Here is a 22,204-nt window from a genome sequence, read left to right on the forward strand (position 1 = left end):
TTTATAATAAAGTCTGAGTAGCATAATAACATTATGTCACATAAAAATGTTCAACATTTGAGTAGCAGTGTGATTAAATTATGTGGAATTTTATTCATAAACAACATTCTCATGCAATGCTGTATTTTAAGATTGGCTAAGAGTGTCCATAAACCGTAATCACTAAATATTGCACCAATAGTGTGTATAAACACAAACTAAATATTTTCAGAGAACTAAATAATGATCACCATGAACTTTACAAACAGTCAGGAATATTATAACTTCATAAAGAATCCTCATACATTTGCTTAATATTCAATATATTTTAAAGATTATGAATATCTAGTGCCCACCTTTTTAATCCTTTTAAATAAAGATCATTCCATGTAAATGTGTCCAATGTTTTATTTATTTTGAACTAAATTACTTACATACTGAAGTACAACGCATAAATACAGTATAAAGATCAGTATGTACAGTAAGTACTAAAACTGACAAAGAGAATGTATAGAAAGAAAACAAAACGAAACAGGCTGTTTCAAAGTGCTGTAGTCACTACATTAAATCCAATTCAAGACAGTTTCCAAAAATAAAACATTGCCAGCTTCTCTTCTAATACAAAGAATTACAGTAGCTTGCATTTACAGTAAGCATATCTTTTGAATATTTCGCATTGAAATATCATCACTGTCTTTAAACTGTCTAAAGATGTGAAATATATTTCACCTGTCAACTTTTCTTTATAAAAACACTCAACTAGTTTGCAGTTTTATGTAAAGAAATGTTGCCTCCTTGCAAATGAGCAAAAGCGATTATAAAATGAATACCACTGACCTTTAAGAACCTTAATTAAAATTAATACTTTCTGTTTTTGATTGTCTTTTTTTTTTGTTTTCTGATTGTTTAGTTGTGACCGTGTTTATTTAACATTTTGCACCATTAGCAAAATCTATTCAATTGTTTCAGTCCCCTGCCCAAAAAAGCAAACTGTTTAGATTTTCTTTAAAATAATTTCTTTAAATGGGTTTCACAGTTAAATGGAATCAGCTCCCATCACTTCACATGTCAACATGTATCAGAATTAGGCCACTGAGAAACAAAATGAAACTAAAATGTCGTAATACAAATGAAATGGACAATACAGTATCTGACATTGTGTGCAGAGCAAAGAAAAATATTGAAGAGATATTAATTTTTGAGGCACTCCATAATAAAGTCATATTAAACTGCTGAGGGAATGTCCTGTATATCAGTCAAGAATAGAACATGTTATATGGTTAACTGGAGCAAAAATTGGTATTCAGAATTTCATCTATTTCTAATTAATGGATACGTGACAAAGAGTAGATTTTAATGTGCTGACATTTAACAAAACCTAGATAGGAAAATACATAATACTTGTAATATCTAATACCAGTATTAGTGTTTTCAGCCACCAACTAATAGCAATTAATCCCTTCTGCAGAGAGCTCCAGTAAAAACTAATGGACCAATATTTGACACAAAAGTGCCACCAATTGTTATTCAATGAACACTGATGGCCTAATGACCCATTTTTACAACTTAGTCAGCAGATGATGGTCTCTACCCTGCAATGAATCACAAAAAATCTGAACAATCAACATAATAAAAAAAGATATTCCTGTACAAAAGAGACATCTGTTTTGAGAAAGTCACTAAAAGAAGACAATGCTGTGAGATATCTTAAAAAGAACAGATCAATTTTCCATCCCGTGATGAAAGAGGTTTAGAGTTTATTTCCCCTTTGCAGATGATGAGTGCATTGGCAAAATTCCTCCTCCCCCCATGGCTGAAGTATGATAAATAACAAAGTCAAAGAAAATCCCCTGCAAAATAAATGTCACACAAGCTCCCTCATGACCCTGCCACTTATTATCAGAGCATTCGTGCTTTGTAGGAGGTCAGGTGTACATCCTTTTATTTTTACAGTTGCTCTTCTCAGCACTTCAAAGTCATCAAAAACTTGTGTGGAAGCCAGAGAAAAACTAAAAATGTGACAAGGAGCATGTTGGTTCCTCGGAATTTCCTATAAGCCTGTCTAGTTCCACTGGACTGAATAAAGAAAAAGAACAGCACTGTTTTTAGATATCTTACACAATAAAACAAGAACTCACTTTACAACAGAGTAAAAGGTAGATTATGTTCAGGCAGCAATTTTCTGCCTGAAGTGCTTTCATGTAAAATGTGATGAATAGCTTTCATCTGTAGTAAAGAAGGAGAACACCTACAAACCCAAGATTCAGCTACTACCGATTTGCTTGATTGTAAATCAGCCCCATTTACAAAGACATGCACGATTACAACAGACAAGCTGACACACTTGTCTCTTATGATTGGAAGTCACTTTTCACTCCGGTGGGATTCTGCATGATTGCACTTTGAAAAATGAAAGCTGGCACATCACAGGAATGAAACGTTCTGAAACGGCATCAAAAGAAATGTCTATTCAAAGTAGCCCTCTGGAATTCACAGAAAAAAAAAACAAGCTACTTTAAAAAAAAAATAGTTCCCTTTCATTTTGCAAAAAGGTGAACAGCATGAGCACCACCAGAATGACAATGTCAAGTGGCATTTGGAACCACAAGTTATAAAGCAGTAAACAGTATGTGGCCAGGAAAACATAGTGTTCTATTTGTTTCCAAATCAATACTGACTTTTACAACCATGGCACTTTTCATTTTGAATAACATGAGAGAAAAAATATTTAAAAAAATGAAATATATCACCTTTATAGTTTGCACTGTACGCAATCCTTTCATGACTACGGCTCCTTCACTGATGTTATTCTTGGCAATAAAACCTCCCAGAAGAACTAAGATAAATATTTTACTCACCGCAATAAAATATTAACAAAAATCAACAAAATCAAAGCAATAGGAATATGAAAGTCTGTAAAATCTTGACCTTACCATTGATATGTCTGCTGTAATATTTGTACATACTGTATACAAAATACCTGAAGAAGGCTCAATAGCCAAAATACTGTGTTTCTTCTTTCTGTTTTCAGCATAACCTTTTTTTATTCCTTTGCAAAAAACACATTCATCTCATTTATCATTTACTACAATGCAGCTGCAGGGTTTCTTTTCCCACTGTGAGACATCAAGGTTGAGTGTTGGAGTGAGAAGACATGTTTATGACTCCCAGTCCATCCATTCAACCATTCATTTCCCAAACCCTTTATCAAAAAGAGGGTCGCAGAGGAACCTGAGCCGATCTCGGCAAGCAATGGCAGGATACGCCCTGGACGGTATGCCAGTCCATCGCAGGGCACACACAGACAGTCATGTTTTACAGTAGCCAATTAACACCCCAGTTATCGAATCCAGGACTCCAGCGCAGTGAGGCAGCACTGCTAACCACAGTACCACTGCTGCCCTGACACACAATCACACACAAGTTATCCTTGAGTTTAATAATAAAGATCCTGAGATTATAGATTTTATTTCATCACGTCTGCTAGATCTAGATATATAACCCAATATACATATGAAATAAAATTTCAAAACAATAGGAATTGTCTTGACATTTTACTGTAGGTAGTTTATACTGTGCAGTGGACATCAATGATAAGCAGTGTCCTATCAACAGTGGCGGTGTTATGGAAATCTTCATACTTGTAAGTAAATGCTGATGAAAGTTTTTCCTCACTTGGGGAAAAAAATGGACCATTTACTGTGTCTTCCTTGCTCGAAAGTAGCATTAACCTTTTGGCTGATATAGCGTGCCCTCAGTTGTGCTTCCTTATTGCTCCCACAGAACATGAATCCCTATATCTTTGTATTTTTCTGCTTGATTTCATAGAGCAACGTCCAGCTTAGTATTTACAAAATTGATTACTCTCAACTTAAATTTAAAGACAGAATAACTTCCCTAAATGTGCATAGTTTACTAGCTTGTCTGTATGCTTGGCTAAGATTCTGCATTACAAAACATTTGATATTTTCCAGAAAGTATTTTACAAAAATTCCTTTAGACTTTAGTAGTGATTAATTATTTTTATAATTGTACTGCATTAATTTAAAGATGTAGGTCTCATTATGACAAAAATTTAGAAAAGTTTTGCCCATGGTGCATGTTGTAGCATATGCAAGAAATATTAAATTAGGCAATAAGAAGATGGATGTGATATCTATTGTTCCTTTATGTTTTATACTTGCTATTAATCATCTAATTAAATATTTTAAAGTGGCTCTGTGTGGTTTGTTCTTGTCAAAGCTCTTCTGCACAATATCAGCCCACTTTATGATGTAACTAAGCTAAGATCTGTTATAACATGAATTGTGAATGGGACACAATTTAAACACTAACCATAGCAACGTAGTCATAAAAGTACAAACACAACATCCCTAGACGTTTGAGCACAAGACAGTCCACTACGTGTTACCTTAGCCACTAAAAACAACTCTAAATTCTACATCTCCACTCAAAAGATCATAATAGCATATTTCTGTGTACTTTAGACATCACTTGTTCCTTTCACAGACATCATCACGCTGGAAACATCTTCCACAGATGAGTGCCTACGTCATTCTTCTAGTTGTGTCATCAGCTAACCTCTCCTCTGCTCCAGCCTCACCAATTTAAAAGAGCCAAATGTTTGAGCATAAATTCAGCATGGAACAATAATGAGATAGTTGCCAGTTGAGTGATACTGTATACATATCGTGTCCGAATGTCTGTAATAAGTTTCAGGAAGGAACAAAAGGGGGTCACAACACCCTCCCAAGGTTGCTCAGGCTGCATTATGGCATTTCATATGAAGTTAATTAATTAAACAACATAGAATTAGCTAAAGGTGCAGAGCCACTAATGAAGAGCAATCAGAAAAGAAGAGAGTCTGCTCCAAGCTTCAGCATGGGAAGGGACTCAGAGCATATGCAATGCTATAAGAGCTGAAACGCTTCTAACAGAGGAAGAGGCTACTGGAAAAAAGAGGGTGGTTGTGGCCTTGACGAGCTTATGAGGGAAGCACTACCTGAAAGGAAAGGAGTGACCAGGCCCTGATGGAGGGAAGGAAGAGGGATTCGTACATTTGGCCCATTTGAGAGAACATGGGATGTGAGACAAAAGGAAAGGTAGCCTGACAGAAGACTGATTGTGCGTGGTCACAATCATGAAGAGCTGGATGCTCATCTTTTTGACAAGCTGCATTGTGATGGAATTAGTCCCGCTGGAGTGGATAGGTCACTGTCTAGATAAAATGATATCCATGGTAGTTCATAGAATGAATGCTGTGCTGGAAGATTATGCATGTGAAATATATTGTCATTGAAATACACTTGTACCCTGTAAAAGAACGCTCGGTATACGAATTTTCGTTAATCCAAACATGAAGAATTTGTACCCTGTAATTTGTTATAAGAATGAAATTTCACTAATCCAAACTTTGAAGTTTGAAAGTGACCGATTTTGGCCGAGAACCTTCTGCAAACATTTGAATTCAGCGCCACCGAAAAGCTGTTTGTTTCTGCGCGTGCGTAAGGTATTGTGGTTAAGGATGCCATGATGCAGCAGTGCTTTCTTTGCGATCACAGCCAAAGCTTGTGCTCTCGTTTTCAAAGTGTTTTTTGTGTTTTTTTGTAGTTGCTGTTTATTGGGGGTTCTTAAGGAAGAGAAAAAGATTCTTTAGCATAATGTTCTGGAGCTAGAATGAAAGAACATAATATTTCCAGTTTCAGTAAACGTCGGAGAGTTGATTTGAATGAGGCTGTCAAAAAGTCAAAACAAAAGGGGATAAATAAAGACTGAGGCTAGTTATTATTTCAGATTCAATAAGAGAGTAGAAGGATAGAACTTAATACAATACTTGTGAAATTTCTGCTTCACATTGATGAGACTGAGATCAAGGGATTTCGCAAAGCCATACTTCATATAATCACTCAGAGATTGTAAAGATGCTCTGATTGTCTAAGTGGTCAATTATCACCATAGTGTTATGTTTTTCTTTGTGTTTGTATGAGTATTGTAAATTAAAGAAGTAGTTTGTGTAATTGATTTCTTAATTTATTCTTCTTATGCTTTTGAATTTTATGTGTATTCAGTAAAAGTTTCTATTGTTTTCACCCTTAAAATTTACTGTGGCATGATAACTGATTTTCCAGAGTAAATGGCTTTTGAAATGGCTCTGCAAAGATTATTGAGAAGAAGTGCACAAGAATTAAATTTGCACACACATACAAAAACCGGCAGCAGAACATCACACTGTTAAGGGAGAGACCCATGCACATGCTTTAAAACTACATACAGCACGTGAAAAAAGCAATTGTTCAAGTAAGAAAAAAACTTTAAAACCATTAAATAAAATTTAGAATCAATCCAAAGCATATTAGACATTTACGTTCAGATTTCTATAAGTAATTAATTTTGGCATTTAGCAGTCCATATAGTACTTAATATCCAGGGAATGGCAAACAATATATTTCTAAAGCTCCCTTAAACTATCTTGTTAAGTACTTAAAATGAACTCCCCAACTTCCACATGCATTTTGGCCTCATTGACAAATAGGAGAAATGCACACTACGGCACTATTCTCCCTATCCAGAGCTTGAAGTTGGTCAAGCATACTAAACATTAATGAATTATTTTGAAATCTGGGTCAACTCAAACGGCTAAATACAATGTAGAGTAACAATGCAATGGCACTGAGTGACTTGTAATCCTGTCATTTACAAAGTCTATGCTCTAACAATTAGTCACACAACACGTTCCATTGAACGTTCCATTGATTCTTAGAGCTTTTAGACGTTTTATGAGAATCCTAATTCTGGGGTGATTACATGTTGACAATGTAAAATAGTAAATAAATAACCATTTAAAAAACACAAAACAAAACATAATAGAACCTGAAAATGGATAAATTCAATAATTATGAAAATTAATGTGTAACATAAAGCCCTAGTCTTCAAATATGGAAAGCCTGAGAGGATAAGAGTTACACAATCTCTTAAAACATTTAGAATTGCAGCAGACATCTACCAATACCACTAAGACATTTTACAGAGAATAACTGATACCATTTAAAAGTAAACCACAAGGCACATTCTTTAAGACAATACATAAAAACAAACTTCAGATTAATTTTAAAAGTAGAGGAAGTTGTAATCAGTTAAAATCTGATGCCCAGTTTATAACATATTTGACCTCAAATTAACCATCCAAATTGAGAAGGCAGGTCTACTGTTTTTTTATTAACTCAACACAAATAGTTCCAAAGAGCTTTACAGTGATCTTGACCTCAATAAGGAACAAGTAATAGGTTTATTCCATGCTGAAAAAAAAAATGAGAGAAAACACAACGTTTCGGCCGTGGGCCCTTCTTCAGGTGTCTACCTCAAGAAGGCTCCATGGCCGAAACGTTGTGTTTTCTCTCTTCTTTTTTTCAGCATGGAAACCTATTACTTGTTCCTTTGCAGCCTATGCATGCTGACGCAGCTAACCACCTGAACTACTTGACCTCAATAAACTGACTGGCACCCAGGAGGTTAAGTTTAAACCACAACGTTGTCACTAAAGTTGCTTCTGCATCAGGTTCTATGAATGATTCATAACAGAGTGCTTCTGGATACCAGTCTGTGGAGTGAAAGTGGTAAGTGCATGACATACTACCAATCTCTGAAAGCTGTTTTAAGGAGTGGGAAGGAACCTTGACTATTTATGTATCATGCAGCTGAAGAGAACCAGCTGAATGTGGTATTTTTATGTGGCAAACCTTCATTCTGCTATTTGGAGATTGGCTGAAGGGAGAAAACAAGAAGCCAGCACAATAGAGATCTGTTTCTCAGATGTTTGATGTCTTAAGGGATGCAAATACAAACTAATGGAAAGAGGCGTTTTAAAAGGATACCAGGGAAGAGATGGTTGGAAAGAGTCTGATCCTCCAAAGACTCTGAAATAACATTTTCTATGACAAATATACAGTAGCAATACATAATATGGCTAATATTTATTTCACATTAGACATGTTTGTGTGAAGAAAAAGCCCAAACAGTCTTCTATTTTGTAAATCTCTATTTTAAAGCCCTGCATCTACACAAGGGATCTTCATAGCTTGACTGAAAGCACTTTTTGAACAAAAAGCCTTCATTGTCAAAGTCCATTTGGCCTCCCTTTAAAGTACATTATAGCTACAGTTCACTTGGTCCCATTGAAATTGCCTCAGTCATGAGGGAATACGAAGTCCACGATCAGCGATATCGTGAATGTAATAAAAAGTATTTTAAAAGGGCTTTCTCAAGTCTTTCCATCAAAATGTCATCTAAAGGCAGTCTTCACAGGGTCTTCAAATAACTGGGGCATGGGTGGATGAAAGCCAGAGATGATAGTGAAAAACTTAACTATAAATAAAGTATGAATGTGTTTCCCTGATCAGAAATATTCCTCAGTTTCTTTCCTCCCTTTTAAAATTATCTATGGAAAAAATAAAACCACAAACAGAAAATATCAAGACCCTCCTGTTGTCAGCTTCAGCAATATGTTTTTAATAATATGTTTTTTTACAAAGGACAGATGCACCAACATCTGTGTTCGCTCCAAAGCTGGCACTACAAACACTGATGCTGTGATAAGATGCTATTAACTCTGTTGGGTTGGCCATGTTGTCTAAATGTGTGATAGACTTCAAGCACCCAAAGAAAATCCCCTTTAAAGGGCTTGAAATTAATTCAAATATCTATGCGTTGCACCATCAAGCCAGACAGGTTCTAAAGCTAAGCAGAATACAAAAAACAGCAGATATTGAAAGACCACGCAAATACCTCATATTTGGTTTATGAGAATTCAGAACAGGAAACATGCATTACAGGAAATTAAGAAAATAAACCCAAATTCTATAAAACAAAGCAGTGGAAGACTGATAATTAATCTGATGAGGCATACATTTATGGCGTTTTGTATGAAGTGCCCAAATTGGCAGACACAATAAAACTAGACTGAGACATCATGTTTTTTCACTTTCCTTTCTAAACTAAAATATTGGATGAAACACTAAAAGTATACTCCATTCCAAAATGGAGAACCAGTAGACAGTTTTGCTTATTTTAAAAAGGTATCTATTTAAATCTCTTATGGGGATTATTTAATTGTAGATAAGCAGATATCTCAGTATTGCCTCTCAAAACATTCAGTTGAAGCTAAAAGATAAAGTTGCAAAATAAACCTAACTTGGATAGATGTTTCTGATAGTAAACTGGTCTAATTATTAAGCACAGATACTGCCTTTGCCTGCCATTTTTGGCTGATAAAACATCATCAGACTGACTCACCCTTTATAGTAAGGAGGGATTGCTTGTTTATTTAAGATTCCTAAAAGGATCATAACCAAATTAAGGCATATTTTTCCAAAGAGGCATTGCTTTTGAAAAGAATAATAAAATACATTTGAAATAATAAAAGTGGAAATCAAACTTTATAGCTTGTAGGAAATTGTATCTTCTATTTTACATCCTGCTGAATTACTCTAAGTATTTAGGAGAATTTCTTAGGTAAGGTGATCAAATAATGGCATTAGTTTAATTTAGCATAATATTATTCTTTGTGTATTTGATTCAGCCATCTAAGTCAGACTCTTCTTGACTGAATTCTGGGAACTGAAGGCCCCCTCATTTTGGACTAAACTGCAATGGTATTACTAAAATGGCCTTACTATATATGCAAGAGTGCATTTAGACTACAGTAATATACTAGATAGTGGGATTTTTATATCAGAACTATAATTGTAGTGTGTTTTTCTGGTCACCCAAAACAAAATCAAGGCCAACTGGGCACAACAAAGAGCATCCCTCTCTTATTTTTTACCAGTGAATAAAGCTAATCATCCATTCTGAATGAGTGTTTGTACTTGATGAGCTAGCAGTTTTTGGTAGTCCTGGTAGTATTACATGATATTTAGGTGCACATGTAACAGTCTATCTTCTAGCTATGTCACAGCTAAATATGTTTTTGAACTTGCCTACCTGTTTTTGTTCAGACCCTGCAAGGGTGTGGAGTCCACAAGCAATGGTTATGTTTGGGAAGATACCTGACCATCCATTAGCTGTACAGTTTTTACTTATAAACCCTGGAAAACAGAAACAAATATATATTTACCATATAATTCAACTCAGCAGCTATTTTCCTCCATTAGAACCATTTTAATATCGGGCAGTGAGCATTAAAGTTCTGGACTATGTGGAAGTGCTGAGGAAAGTCATGAGTTCAAATCCTAGATAAGGCACTGTTGTTGTACCCTTGTTCACTCATATTACTCAAATAAACACCCTGCTGAATAAAGTGTTACTCCACAGATCCATCCATCCATCTCCTAACCACTTTTGTCAATTAAGGGTCACAGGAAGTCAGAGCCTATCCCAGCAAGCAACGGACACAAGGCAGTGTACACCCTGGATGGGACACCAGGGCATCCCAAGGGACATACAGTAAATACAAAAACACACACTCACCATCTACGACCAATTTTCCCAGAAACCCATTAACCTACTGTACCGGTATGTCTTTGGACTGTGGGAAGAAACTGAAACACCCTGAAAAAACCCACACAAACACGAGGAGAAGATATAAACCCCAATCAGATAGCACCCAAGGAACTGAACCCAGGGCTCCAGCGCTGTGAGACAGCAATGCTAACCCCTGCGCCTCCATGCCTTCTGTGCTTTGTAGGTCATCTTTGCAAATTATAATTTGATCTCAATTTGATTTACATAGTTTAAGGATTAAAGAAAAAAAAATAAACCTGTTTGCTACCTTAACTAATTTAAGTAAGATCATACAGTAGCATACACAGCAATGCATTTCAAAGAGGTCACTGAAGGTCTGTATGTCAACCAGATCAATGGTTGTTCATAATCACTGCTTCATTAGCTCTCCTGGCATTATGTTGTAATGAGGTAACCAGCTGAGGTAAGATAATGAAATACACATACAGTAGTAGTATCTTTAGTTACAATATGATTTATAACTTATACAGTATGTACTGTAGATTCATTTTTAATTCTGTAGCACTTTTTTGTCATTAATACAGTTGACAACCAAACACAGTAGAAGGGTATTAAATATGCTTTTTAAAGGCAAAATGTGAAAGCAATAATTCTTTCTACTGAAAATGGTCAATACTCTCTTAATGTCTTTCCACATCTCATCATACTACGGCCCTTTCTGCAGCAATTACCCTACAGCTGACACAACAGTCCACCCCCCATTTCTCTGCCCTTGTAACAATGTCTCAATAGATAATTTTGTCTTTTTTTGTAAGGTTTTGTAAAATTACTGCAATTTCTTCCTTCATTATTTCAATTTCTTAACATAATTTAATACCCATTTATTCATATAGAGACCAATCCTTCATTTAAGGTATTTAAAGACAAAACTGGGGGGAAAAAACTTGTTTTGCTGGGTTTCTACACCCATGTGTTCATCGCACCATGATATTGTCAGATAAAAAAGCATTTTTAACTTAAAACAAGAAAAACCTATAGAAAATACAGGATTTATTTTTTTAGGAACCGAGTACTAGCAGAGCCTTCAAAATTTAAATCAAACTCCTTTCAAATGGTGTTAAACAGGATTAAGAAATATAATATTAAGAAAATATAATACTTTGACGAATGAGACCAACCTGGAATTATGCTGTCATTCAAATGCCTACAGAAAATGTACAGTATAGCTATGTAGGAAAACCAAGTAAAAAGACACAATATTGTGCATTATACAGACATTACTGCAATACTATGATGCAGATTTTATTGCCATGTGGGCTGTTCTTAAATCCGGCTTATTTCAAAATACATATTAATAAGCTTAGTAGCCAACTGTCTGTGGAATTAAAAAAAGTACAGATTTTACATAGCAGCAACTTAAAAATAGCTTTTTGTCTCTGCAAGATAGTACAAGACTTAACTTTATGTTAAAAAAGAAATCCTTCTCAGAGCAAAGCAGCAATATTTTAATATACCATCTGCACAGCAGGAAAGTAAAATACCATCCATATTTCAAGGCTGAGAGGCTGTGTACATTACATATTTACTATTTTGTCAACTCCAGGTAAGAAAGAAAGAGAAAACATTTTCTTGGAATCTAAAAATTAGGAAAACAATAGGAAACATAAAACATAGAAATCTAATGTACGGAGAACAATTAAGTAATTCATGAGATGTGATATTTATTGAGCAATTTATGAAAAAGCTTTTGATTTTATAAGGTGACTGGCATTTCACGTCAAGTTTTTTGCACCTTCTTGCAAAATTCATGTGGGACTTCACCTGGTCCTCTGATTTCTTGGCATCTGAAGAAATGCTGACCATGATAATTTGTGAAAATAAAGGTAAATATCCCTATTTGTATGGTACTTACACACACATCTAACCTGTCATAAACCAAAGATATTCCATAGACAAATCTAAACAAAGGTGCATCATAGTGTGTCATTAAATAGCTTTATTTAATTTATGTGAAAATTCACCATTATTTACTGTCCAACAATAATGAATGCCTTTTTAGAGGAACATTACATGGATTCCTGTGAACTGTGTAAATGGACAATTAAACTATGGACACTATCATTTTTCACACAGAGTCCTCTAAGTATTGAAAAATGACAAATTTAAAAATTAAATTTCTCAAAGTCAGACACATCATTATTGTTGAAGTCTTTGCCGTTAACATATTTGGCTGACACTTTTATTCAAAGTTACTTACTGTACATTTTCACCCATCTATACAGCTGGGCATTTTACTAAAGCAATCTAAGTGAAGGAGCTTCCTTAAGGATACAACAACAGAGCCCTATCAACTATTCCACATGTACAGTAATGCAAAGACTAGTAAAAGTTATACCTTGGGTATAGTGTTAGACTGCATATTCACTGTAGCTCCTTATAGCCTTAGTGTCCAAAACAATGCTCCAAATTTTGAAAAAAAAATGTCACATTATTGAAATGTTTAATGTGAACACTTTTTTTCAGATAAAATTATTTCTGGATTTTAGCACTTAAGCCGTGGATTAAAAAAAACATCAGCACAAAGATTGTAGGATGGTTAAAAGAGACACACAATCAAATGAGCAAGTCCAAGTCACATCCTAATAAGCAGTTTTGGCACACAGATATAACAACACTGAACACAAAATGATTTTAATATCTGGGCATATCCGATGTTTCAGGTTGTTAGACATCCTGGGATGACACTGCATTGCACTACAGGATAAAAACTAAATGAAGCAGTGTAACCAACAGAGCATAAATGATCATATTAATGTGATTAAATACAGTTTAGCATCTATGATAATAACATTTCTGTGAAAGTTACCTGTAAATAATCATGGAGTACTATTAAGAAAAGAAAACTAAAAACGTTCTGTTAGGTAATTAGGACTAAATAAAAGGGAATAGACAGTGATACTTTTGAAAATGACAAGTCTGAGGTGTACAGATATACTTATTAGCAAATAAGGGAAGGGATCTTGAAGTCTGCCAGCATAATATATCCCATTTCACAAGGACATATATTGTTGTTTATTGTGAATTAAATATTGTTGTGATTCCCCTTTTAAAATATAATCCAGGACTATGTGAAGTGACTTCAAAATTGAGTCTAGAAGAGTGTGTAAACCTTCCATTATTTGGTACTTGAAATAAACATTTAAATAAATATACTGTAGTAACAAAGCTGAAGCATTACAAGTTCAAACCACATTTCATGTTTGTAATGATGCTTGTAAACCACTGCACACTTGACCACAAGAAAAAAGAAATAATAAAAACAGAAATACCGTTTGTATTGTATAAGGAGCTGATCGATTTTGGACAAGGAACAGTGACTGTCTCCCCAATGTCAGCAGGATTCCAGCAGGTGATGTTATCCCACATTCCCCTGCATCCTGTCAACATAATAATGACACAATAAGAAACATATTCAATCAAAACTAGAATCCCCGAAAAGGCTGCATCGTGCAGCAATAGACCGCATCAAAGTGCTGGGGCCCTCAGTTCACTTCCAAGTTTGCTATCTGCGTGGAGTTTGTATGTTCTTCCTGTGTTTGCGTGGGTTTCCACCAGGTGCTCCAGTTTTCTTTCACACATCTAGCGATATACTGGTAGATTAATTGGCTTCTGTGAAAATTGGCCCTGGTGTGAGTGTGTGTGTCTCTGTGTGGCCTGTGCTAGATTGGCATCCTGTCAAGAGTTTATCCTGCCTTGTGTCTGTCCCTTGCAGGGATATGCTCTGGTTCCCATGAGACTCTGTTTTGGATAAAGCAAATGGATGTATGGATGCACAGAATCCCTTACTTCCGCAGTTGTCACTATTCATATGGCAGCATGTTTGTGTTTGTTTAACCAAAGTTCTCCATGTAATGTCTTGCTGAGGGGAGTGTGTACCAAGACATTATTTTTTCAAATATCCTGGCATCCCACTCAGTTGTCATGGATTATCTCCCATCACTCACAGGAAACAGTTGAAAAATATTGTTGGCATAATGCACTTTCCTAACAACACATAATACACTTACCAATACACAAATGGAAAAATAATGGTAGAGTAAAAAAACAACATTTTTCACTTTTCATTCTACAACATTTCTCACTACCAGAAAAAAATAAAAATTAATAACTGCAGTGTTTTTACAGAGATTTTGGACATTTGCTCAAACACGTATTACCAATGCTAATCATTTAAAAAAACAGAATATTGAAGTAACCTGGGTTGAATAAAGTACATGTTTAAAATATAGAAAATATGAATAAATGCACACTTCAATTCACCGTTTCAGTAATAGGTTAATAGTCTATTTCCAAAATGAATTCTAATTGATCATCCATCCACAACAAAAACAGAACAATAAAAAACAAACTGGTGAACATTAACCAAGTAACTCATTCTATTACCATGAATAATAGAGGGTGCTTTGTTTCTTTTACATGTGTTAGTGTTGTTTAACAAATGAGATTTCAGGTGTTTACTGTCACCAACATTATTGGTTGGAATGAATGAATGACAAACATTTTTAATTTGGTATTTATACAGTATGTTCAAAGATTGACATTCTGATTACAAAGATCTAGCTAGAGAACATTTAAATCTGCTTACTTTATGAATGAATTGAAGTCATGCAAATTCTATTTTAAGTGGAAAAAATACTGGGCATTTAAAACTATTCTGATGCTGCAATTGATGTACGGTCTTTTGTACATATACTGTATAGTACTGTAGCTTTAATGTAAGGATAACCGAGAAGCTGGTTGTATCTCAGGAAAAGAATACAGTGTAAATACAACTATCTGTGTTCATTAAAGTAGACATGCATAGTATATTAACAACAATTCTAAAAACACATTTACTTTAATTATGAGCCCCTCCAAATTTTCTGTAATGCTATATATTGGGGATTCTAAATTTTATTTCAAAATTATTTGTGATCTGTAAAAATATAAAGACATAAATTGTGTCAGTGAATAATGGAATATTTTTGTTTTTGCTAACAAATATGAGATTCTTCTTACATATACTGTAAAACTCCATTGATGTTTAGTTAAATGGTAACAGGTTGTTAAGCATTAGTAAAGTATTATTTGCATCCTCTAACTTAATACTAAACAATTTGTTTGACTGCAAGTTCAGGTCCACTTTATCCAGCTGTTGCTGGTGCATCCTGTTAGCTATACAGTAAGTCACTTGTTCCTGGTTATGGTTGTGGCAATTCAAAACCAACATTCCCTGCTTGTCAAGAGATCAACGCCTGTATGTCATCGGTATGCTGGAGCCTGGATTAATTCAGTGCACTGTCACTCGCCAGCCATCCCTAACGCCATAAGAATTTATAACCGAATAGTCTGTCAAGGATAAACCACAATCTGGGAGATCCTGAGTCAGAACACTTCTCCACAATCAACATGTCCTCCTCAAAGTGTTATGGCCTGGCCAGGTGTGACTTTGTACTACAGAACTTGTAGTGCTTGATGGTAACCTGATTACACAGTACAAAGCTGATGAAGTCCTCACTTCCTGCAAGCATATCCCAACGACAGGACAATGCTCTCCTCATGCTGCTTGTGTATTAATTGCTTCCTTGTGAAATGAGAACACGAGAGATATGCCATGGATGTCCTGCCCACTAGGAAAATTGTGAAAATCCTATGGTAAAACTGCTTCAGTTAAATACAGTATTTTAGCAGTTGAATCCTTCCAATCAATCAGGCCAACCTTATTAACAGAAAACAAAAAAACCTTTGCATTCTCAAAAACACAAATCCTGAGAATGGAGGGAAATGCCATTAAAGCAAAAATGTGTCTCCTTAAATGTCAGGGTGAATTTGTATCCTACATTAATACATAAGAGAGGTCAAATATGAGTCAAATATGCACATAGCCTGTCATAGCTTGTGCAAGACCTGCATTTAAACTAATTATGCTTGAGTAGAAGGAAGAGAGATTCTCAAAAGAATCAAGCTCTTTGCTACAGTAGATACACTACTCAAATTATTTAAAATATATATTTTATTAATAATTAAATATCAAAACTGAAATTATTCATATTGTTTGCTCAGGGGATGTTTTATGCAATCACTATGAAGTGACTTGGAAGTGACCTGGAAAAACAAATAAAGACACACAGTACAGTACTTTAGCCATACATACTGTATACTTAAGTATGTACTGTAATTATCCATTCAAAAATCTTATTGGGCAGTTGCAGTACATTTCTGATATGTAATAGGAAAGATTTAATCAGATCTTATACATATCTCAGCAGATAAAGGCTTAGTACACGATAGGGCTGTAGATTAGGGATTTGGTGTTTGATTTTAAGGTGAGCCATTAGCCAGCTGTGCATACAACTCTCACAGTTCGCAACTAGATGAGTGCTATTGATGGGTATGAAGTTTGGAATGGAAAAACAAAAACACAACCTTATTGAAAGTGTCAGTCCCACATTTTAGAGGAGCTATATGTGTGTTTGTCCATCTTCACTGTTCAGAAGATGCTGCAGTGAATTCAATCGACTAACAAGTTATTTGAAACAGAAAAAGGCCAGTTCCACATTAGATACGGAGCAGTTTCAATATTGGGGACACATCATTCGTGACCTTTTCTATTAATGGACTTATTAGCGGTGCAAAAATGTTTTCAAATTTTGTTTAAGATTCTCAAAGCCAGAATAATGAAAGCCAGTTTTGCTTCAAGCACCTATTAAATACTTAATGTCTAGAGGTATTTAAGATACTTATCCATAGCGTTATTTGTAACCAAAATACTGAGAATACTAAATTCATTACGGTACATTACTCTCATTCTGTCATTCTTTACTAAATATGGTGAGTAGTGATGAGTATTACAGTAAAAAAGGGATTTTCTTTTTAAACAAGTTAAAGGCTGGTCTTTATATCATGCAGATTATATGAATCAGACACATTACTAGGACTCCATCGATGTACAGTACTACACAAAACCTCACATCCAGATCCATTATCATATACCAGGAAATCCCCCTGCCTTTATTTTTTTGCTATAAATTATGCCTTTTCTCCTTTATGGGTGACCTAGTTGCAGTGGGTTATTATAATGCAATCATAAAAAGCAACAATTTCATCAGTTACTTGTGTCCTTCAACTTTCTTTATGCTTTCAATGCTGTCCATGACTTCTTGTAAAATGGATTTTATCTTGAAAATAGGACAAATAAGATATAGATACCGTATATAATGCACATATCTAAAGAAGTAAAGGTAAACAATGTAAACTATAGTTAAAGAACACAAATTTGGTCTGAAAATTGGTTTAAATAGCAGCTCAAATGTGAAATGCCTGTTTCTACATATAAATGCAAATATGTAGTTTTTTATTTATTTTTACATAAGCACACCCCGTTATTGATCCTCCTTATTTTTTGATGATTTTATAGTGATGTAAATTCAACTTTTTCTACATCTACAATATAAGCCGGAGGGTGCATGACTACAGAAGTACTGATCTGTCATTTTCACCCCACTGAATATTAAAAGTCTCATGGCTTACATGAACTTCCTTCATCAGATATATGCTTGAGATATAATGCTAATGGTCTTGCAAAGACCTTGCAAGGGACTGAATATCATTACAAATACCTGCTACTTCCATTGATAAGAATTACATTCTCGTATAATTTCTCACAACATCAGATTCAGGTGATTTAAAAATATGAATATGACCATCATCTGGGGGTGTTTCTGCTTTCAGCATTATCCAGATTATATCACTGACTACTGTTTTCAGTTCTCTGTATCTTGCAATAGTCCGAAAAGGCCAGGGTTATGTACAGGAAACAGTAATTTGCTAAAAGATACTGTCTGTAAGATATGCATGACTTAGTGAACATTTCACTTTTCCAGCATTCTACGTTTCTGAAATTATACTCTTGCATTTAAGTTGTTGTTTTAATCTTATTTTTGTCAGCCATATATGACTGGCATTTCTTCTGAAATCAGTCACACGTGTTTGGGGAAAAAATGAAAAATTTGCCTTCATTGGTACTTTAATAATGCTGAAGCCATAACTGTTGTGGTTGCTTGTGGATTTATGGATCTCTTGAAAAATAATTCTGATACAATTTAACAATTGTTTTTGTTTTCTTGTTTCTGGGGTGCTATCTGCCTGGTTTCTGGGGTGCTATCTGAATGAGGTGAGTATGCTTTCCACTATGTTTGTCTGGGTTTCCTTCAGGTGCTCCAGTTTCCTCCCAAAGTCCAGACACTTTGGCAGGATAATTGGCTTCTGGGAAAACTGGCATTTGTGTGAGTGTATGTATTTGTCTGCCCTGTAATGGAGTGGCATTCCATCCAGTGTGTATCCTGCCCTGTGCCCACTGCTTGCAAGGATAGGCTCCTGCTCCCCTGTGACCCTGAATTGGTTACAGTTTAAAAAAAAAACATGGATGGATATTACATTTGTTACTACAGTAGTTAGTAACTACTATACTATACTATACTATAAGTACTCAATACTTATAAATCAGACAAAGAACTCATATGATATGTTATTTCTAGAACAGAAGCCCAAATTGGAGTATTGACTGTGGTTTCACCTTGTGGTTTCACCTTTAAAGGTATTCCCAGTCCTTTAGATAATCACTGAGGATTCACTTGTCTGACCAGTAGCAAACCCTTAGTAGAGAGTCAGTATTTTGCTACTCCCCTTGACAGACAAAGCTTAAAAAGTAAGTAGAGGCTGAGGAGAAGGAGGCAAAATCACAGTTCTATCTTGAGGTGTTGTAAAATAACATAATTGCCAGACAAGATATATTTTGTGTAGGAGTTATTTTATGTACCTATTGAGAGCAGGGGAGAAGGAATGAGATCCAAAGTTTTTAGCCATTTCCTTTCTCAATCTTGCTGTAATTGTTTAAATATATTGACTTTAACTGGTCGACATGTTTCACTTAATGACTGGTCATTCTTTCATCCATTAACTTACTTAATCGCTTTGATGTTCCAGAACTCCATTCAATTCAGTAAAGCAGAATCAATGAATTAACCTCATTGTAATTGACCTATTTTGCAAATGTTTAGAATGAGAGTAAGAGAGGGGAACTGTTTTCAGAAAATGTCAAGCTCTCACTAAATGTCAGTTGACAGATTTTTTTTGTGACAACTGGGTATATATTTGGATATATATAATTACATAAACTAAAATGTATTTGCTTAATGTATGATAGATTAATACATTTTGTTTACAGATTATTACAAAATATACAGATTATAATACAGATTATTAACATTTATGGTCTGCTAGAACACAGAATATATTATTGTTGAAGAAGCGAGGAGTTTTTTTTATAAATGTCTTGATCTGAAGCTGTAAAAATATGACAATACAAATATTTATTTCAACTAATGTTAAGGGTCAGTTCTGTTCATTGTGTTCTTAAAAACAGAACCCTGTACAACCCTGCAAATAAGGTTTTACTAAAACTCATTTGTAAAAGTTAACGTGCTATGTTATTGCACCTGGATTCTTCTGATACAAACTGCCATGACATTTTGAAACACCCTGTACATTCCATTTGTTATTGGGAGTTGATTCTAGTTTAATTGGTTTTTGGGTTTTGTTTATCTGAGTAAAACATAAGTGTAATTACCATTCTTGGATTAAGGTCCTATGAATCTACATAGGACCTTAATCTAATCTTACCAAAGGACCATTCTAGCATTATTCTATAATTTTAATTAACAAAAAACATTTCAAAGACTTTAACATCTGGGTTGTTTAAGACTTCATTGTAGTAAGGCAAAATGATATACTTACATGTATTTTTAGGCAATAATTAAATAACTGCTTACAATACGAGAAGCCTATAGGATTCATAAAGTTTTTTTTTCCATCCAATATAGAAAGTGTTGCTCATGTTCAAACACAGCCTAGAAACATTATTCTAGAAAGGTAGTGTGACAGAAAAACTTGCATTTGTATAAAATAATTGGGTTCCTATGTTAACAAAGATGATGGTCAGAGCCAATAGAATTCTTATGACCTGCAGCACTGGTTGAATTAAAATTGTTCAGATTTCATCAACAAAAAGTTGATAAAACTTGCCCCTAGTGATGACATTGGCATACTTGGCACCAGAGCTCTGACAATGTCAGGAGGTCACTTTTGTTTTTACAAAAAAATTACATTTTAGATATATCCTTATATGTTGCACACTTTTTGTATGCACTCACTTACACCCAGTTTCTTATACTCTTCAGTTTAACTCTTCAATGAGCACCATGTACTAGAGCATTCACATTTATTCCCATACTCTTCACTTTTTACTTAATCAGCAAGTGCTGATTAATTCAACTCAATTAACGCCATGTCATCAAAGTCTCACTCCTCACTTCACCTTTTCACAATATGACACTAGAGCATTTTTCTTGGCTTGACCCTTAACAACCTGTTCATAGCCTTCTCTTAAAAAAATACTGAATAACTTTTACAATCACTAATTTTCGTGGCTGATCCTGTTTGGCCACGGCTGCCTGATCACTATTTCTATTTTTTGTTGTTTCCAACCTTGATGTGTATTATGTTTGCAAGCACACCACTATCATCTGATAGTGTCATTCATACTGTCATTCATACTAAGATAGCCACAGGACCTCCATTGTTCTCAAAACTCAGACTACCTCTGCCCTGAGAACTTCTGCATTTACTGAAATGAAACATGTCAGATTTCATTTACTCCACACTTTGGAACATATTTGGCTTATTCACTATCATTACTTTCCCCATAACTGTATCTGCACGAAAACACACCTAACACATATTAAGGTAGTATATCAATTTAATCAAATCAAATTAAGTATTCTGCCCTGATTAAGGCATTTAAAACTCTGAGCTCCCAAATCCTGGAAAAACCTTCAAAGTAGAAGCATGGTAAAAAATGTAAGATTACAGTTGTATGCCGTTTGGGCACCCCTGATCAAATTGCGTGTTTCACACAATCTCAAAGTAAAAAGAAGTTAACACAACCTCTGCAGGATACAAACTTAAGCATGATATATTTCTACACATTTTAATACAAAATTACAATTTATTTGCTGAATTTAACAGATGAAAAAAAATAAAATAGTAAATGTGGCATGTGATCCAGTTGATACTGATATTGGACAGACCAATAAGTTCTGGCAGAGAGACAACGATCTTTATGCTTCTGTACTGGAATTACTTGTCCCAGAAAATCCGTTTAATCAAATTATGTAACAGTGTTGGAGTGTGCAGACCACGTGAAGATTATTTGTTGTCTGTTCATCTGCATTATAAGCAAATACGGAAATATTCAACATTATCAATAGCACCCCAACTAAATAAAGACATTTTTCAGACACACGCATTTAGGAATCTTTGTGTAACTGCACCAAATGTAATGCAATACTGTACATCTGATAGTATAATGAAATAAAATGTATCAATCAATGTTCCAAAACTATATAAAAATAAGAAAAATATTTTACATATGAAACTTATTTCTGATATCTTAAATTAACATAATATATATAAATAACTTATTTTTGTTTATTTTAACTTATTGTTTATTTTAAGAGAGTATTACATAAATAGGTAATTATTTTTAACTTTGTAGAAAGTTTTCTTCAGATTTATTGACTTTTTAAAAAAAGCAGGGCTGGAATGGACCTTTGAGAAATACTAGACAGTAAGTAAAATGCTGCTAATGTGTTATTTTCCATCTGTCTGC

At 34.6% G+C, this 22,204-nt stretch overlaps 1 protein-coding gene across 2 annotated transcripts in view; it reads right to left on the bottom strand.

Annotated features, from left to right (window-relative positions):
• The window catches only part of vipr2 (vasoactive intestinal peptide receptor 2), a 70,622-nt gene that overhangs the window by 35,951 nt on the left and 12,467 nt on the right, over window positions 1–22,204 (bottom strand). For both annotated transcript variants that reach the window (XM_006634507.3, XM_069190992.1), the window contains exons 3-4: window positions 13,767–13,874; window positions 9,958–10,061 (exon numbers count right to left, since the gene is read on the bottom strand). In XM_006634507.3, the coding sequence (XP_006634570.2) occupies window positions 9,958–10,061; window positions 13,767–13,874 (212 nt within the window). The remainder of the gene's footprint in view (window positions 1–9,957; window positions 10,062–13,766; window positions 13,875–22,204) is intronic.

Source organism: Lepisosteus oculatus, chromosome 6 (genome assembly GCF_040954835.1).
Source record: "Lepisosteus oculatus isolate fLepOcu1 chromosome 6, fLepOcu1.hap2, whole genome shotgun sequence".
Taxonomy (NCBI): domain Eukaryota; kingdom Metazoa; phylum Chordata; class Actinopteri; order Semionotiformes; family Lepisosteidae; genus Lepisosteus; species Lepisosteus oculatus.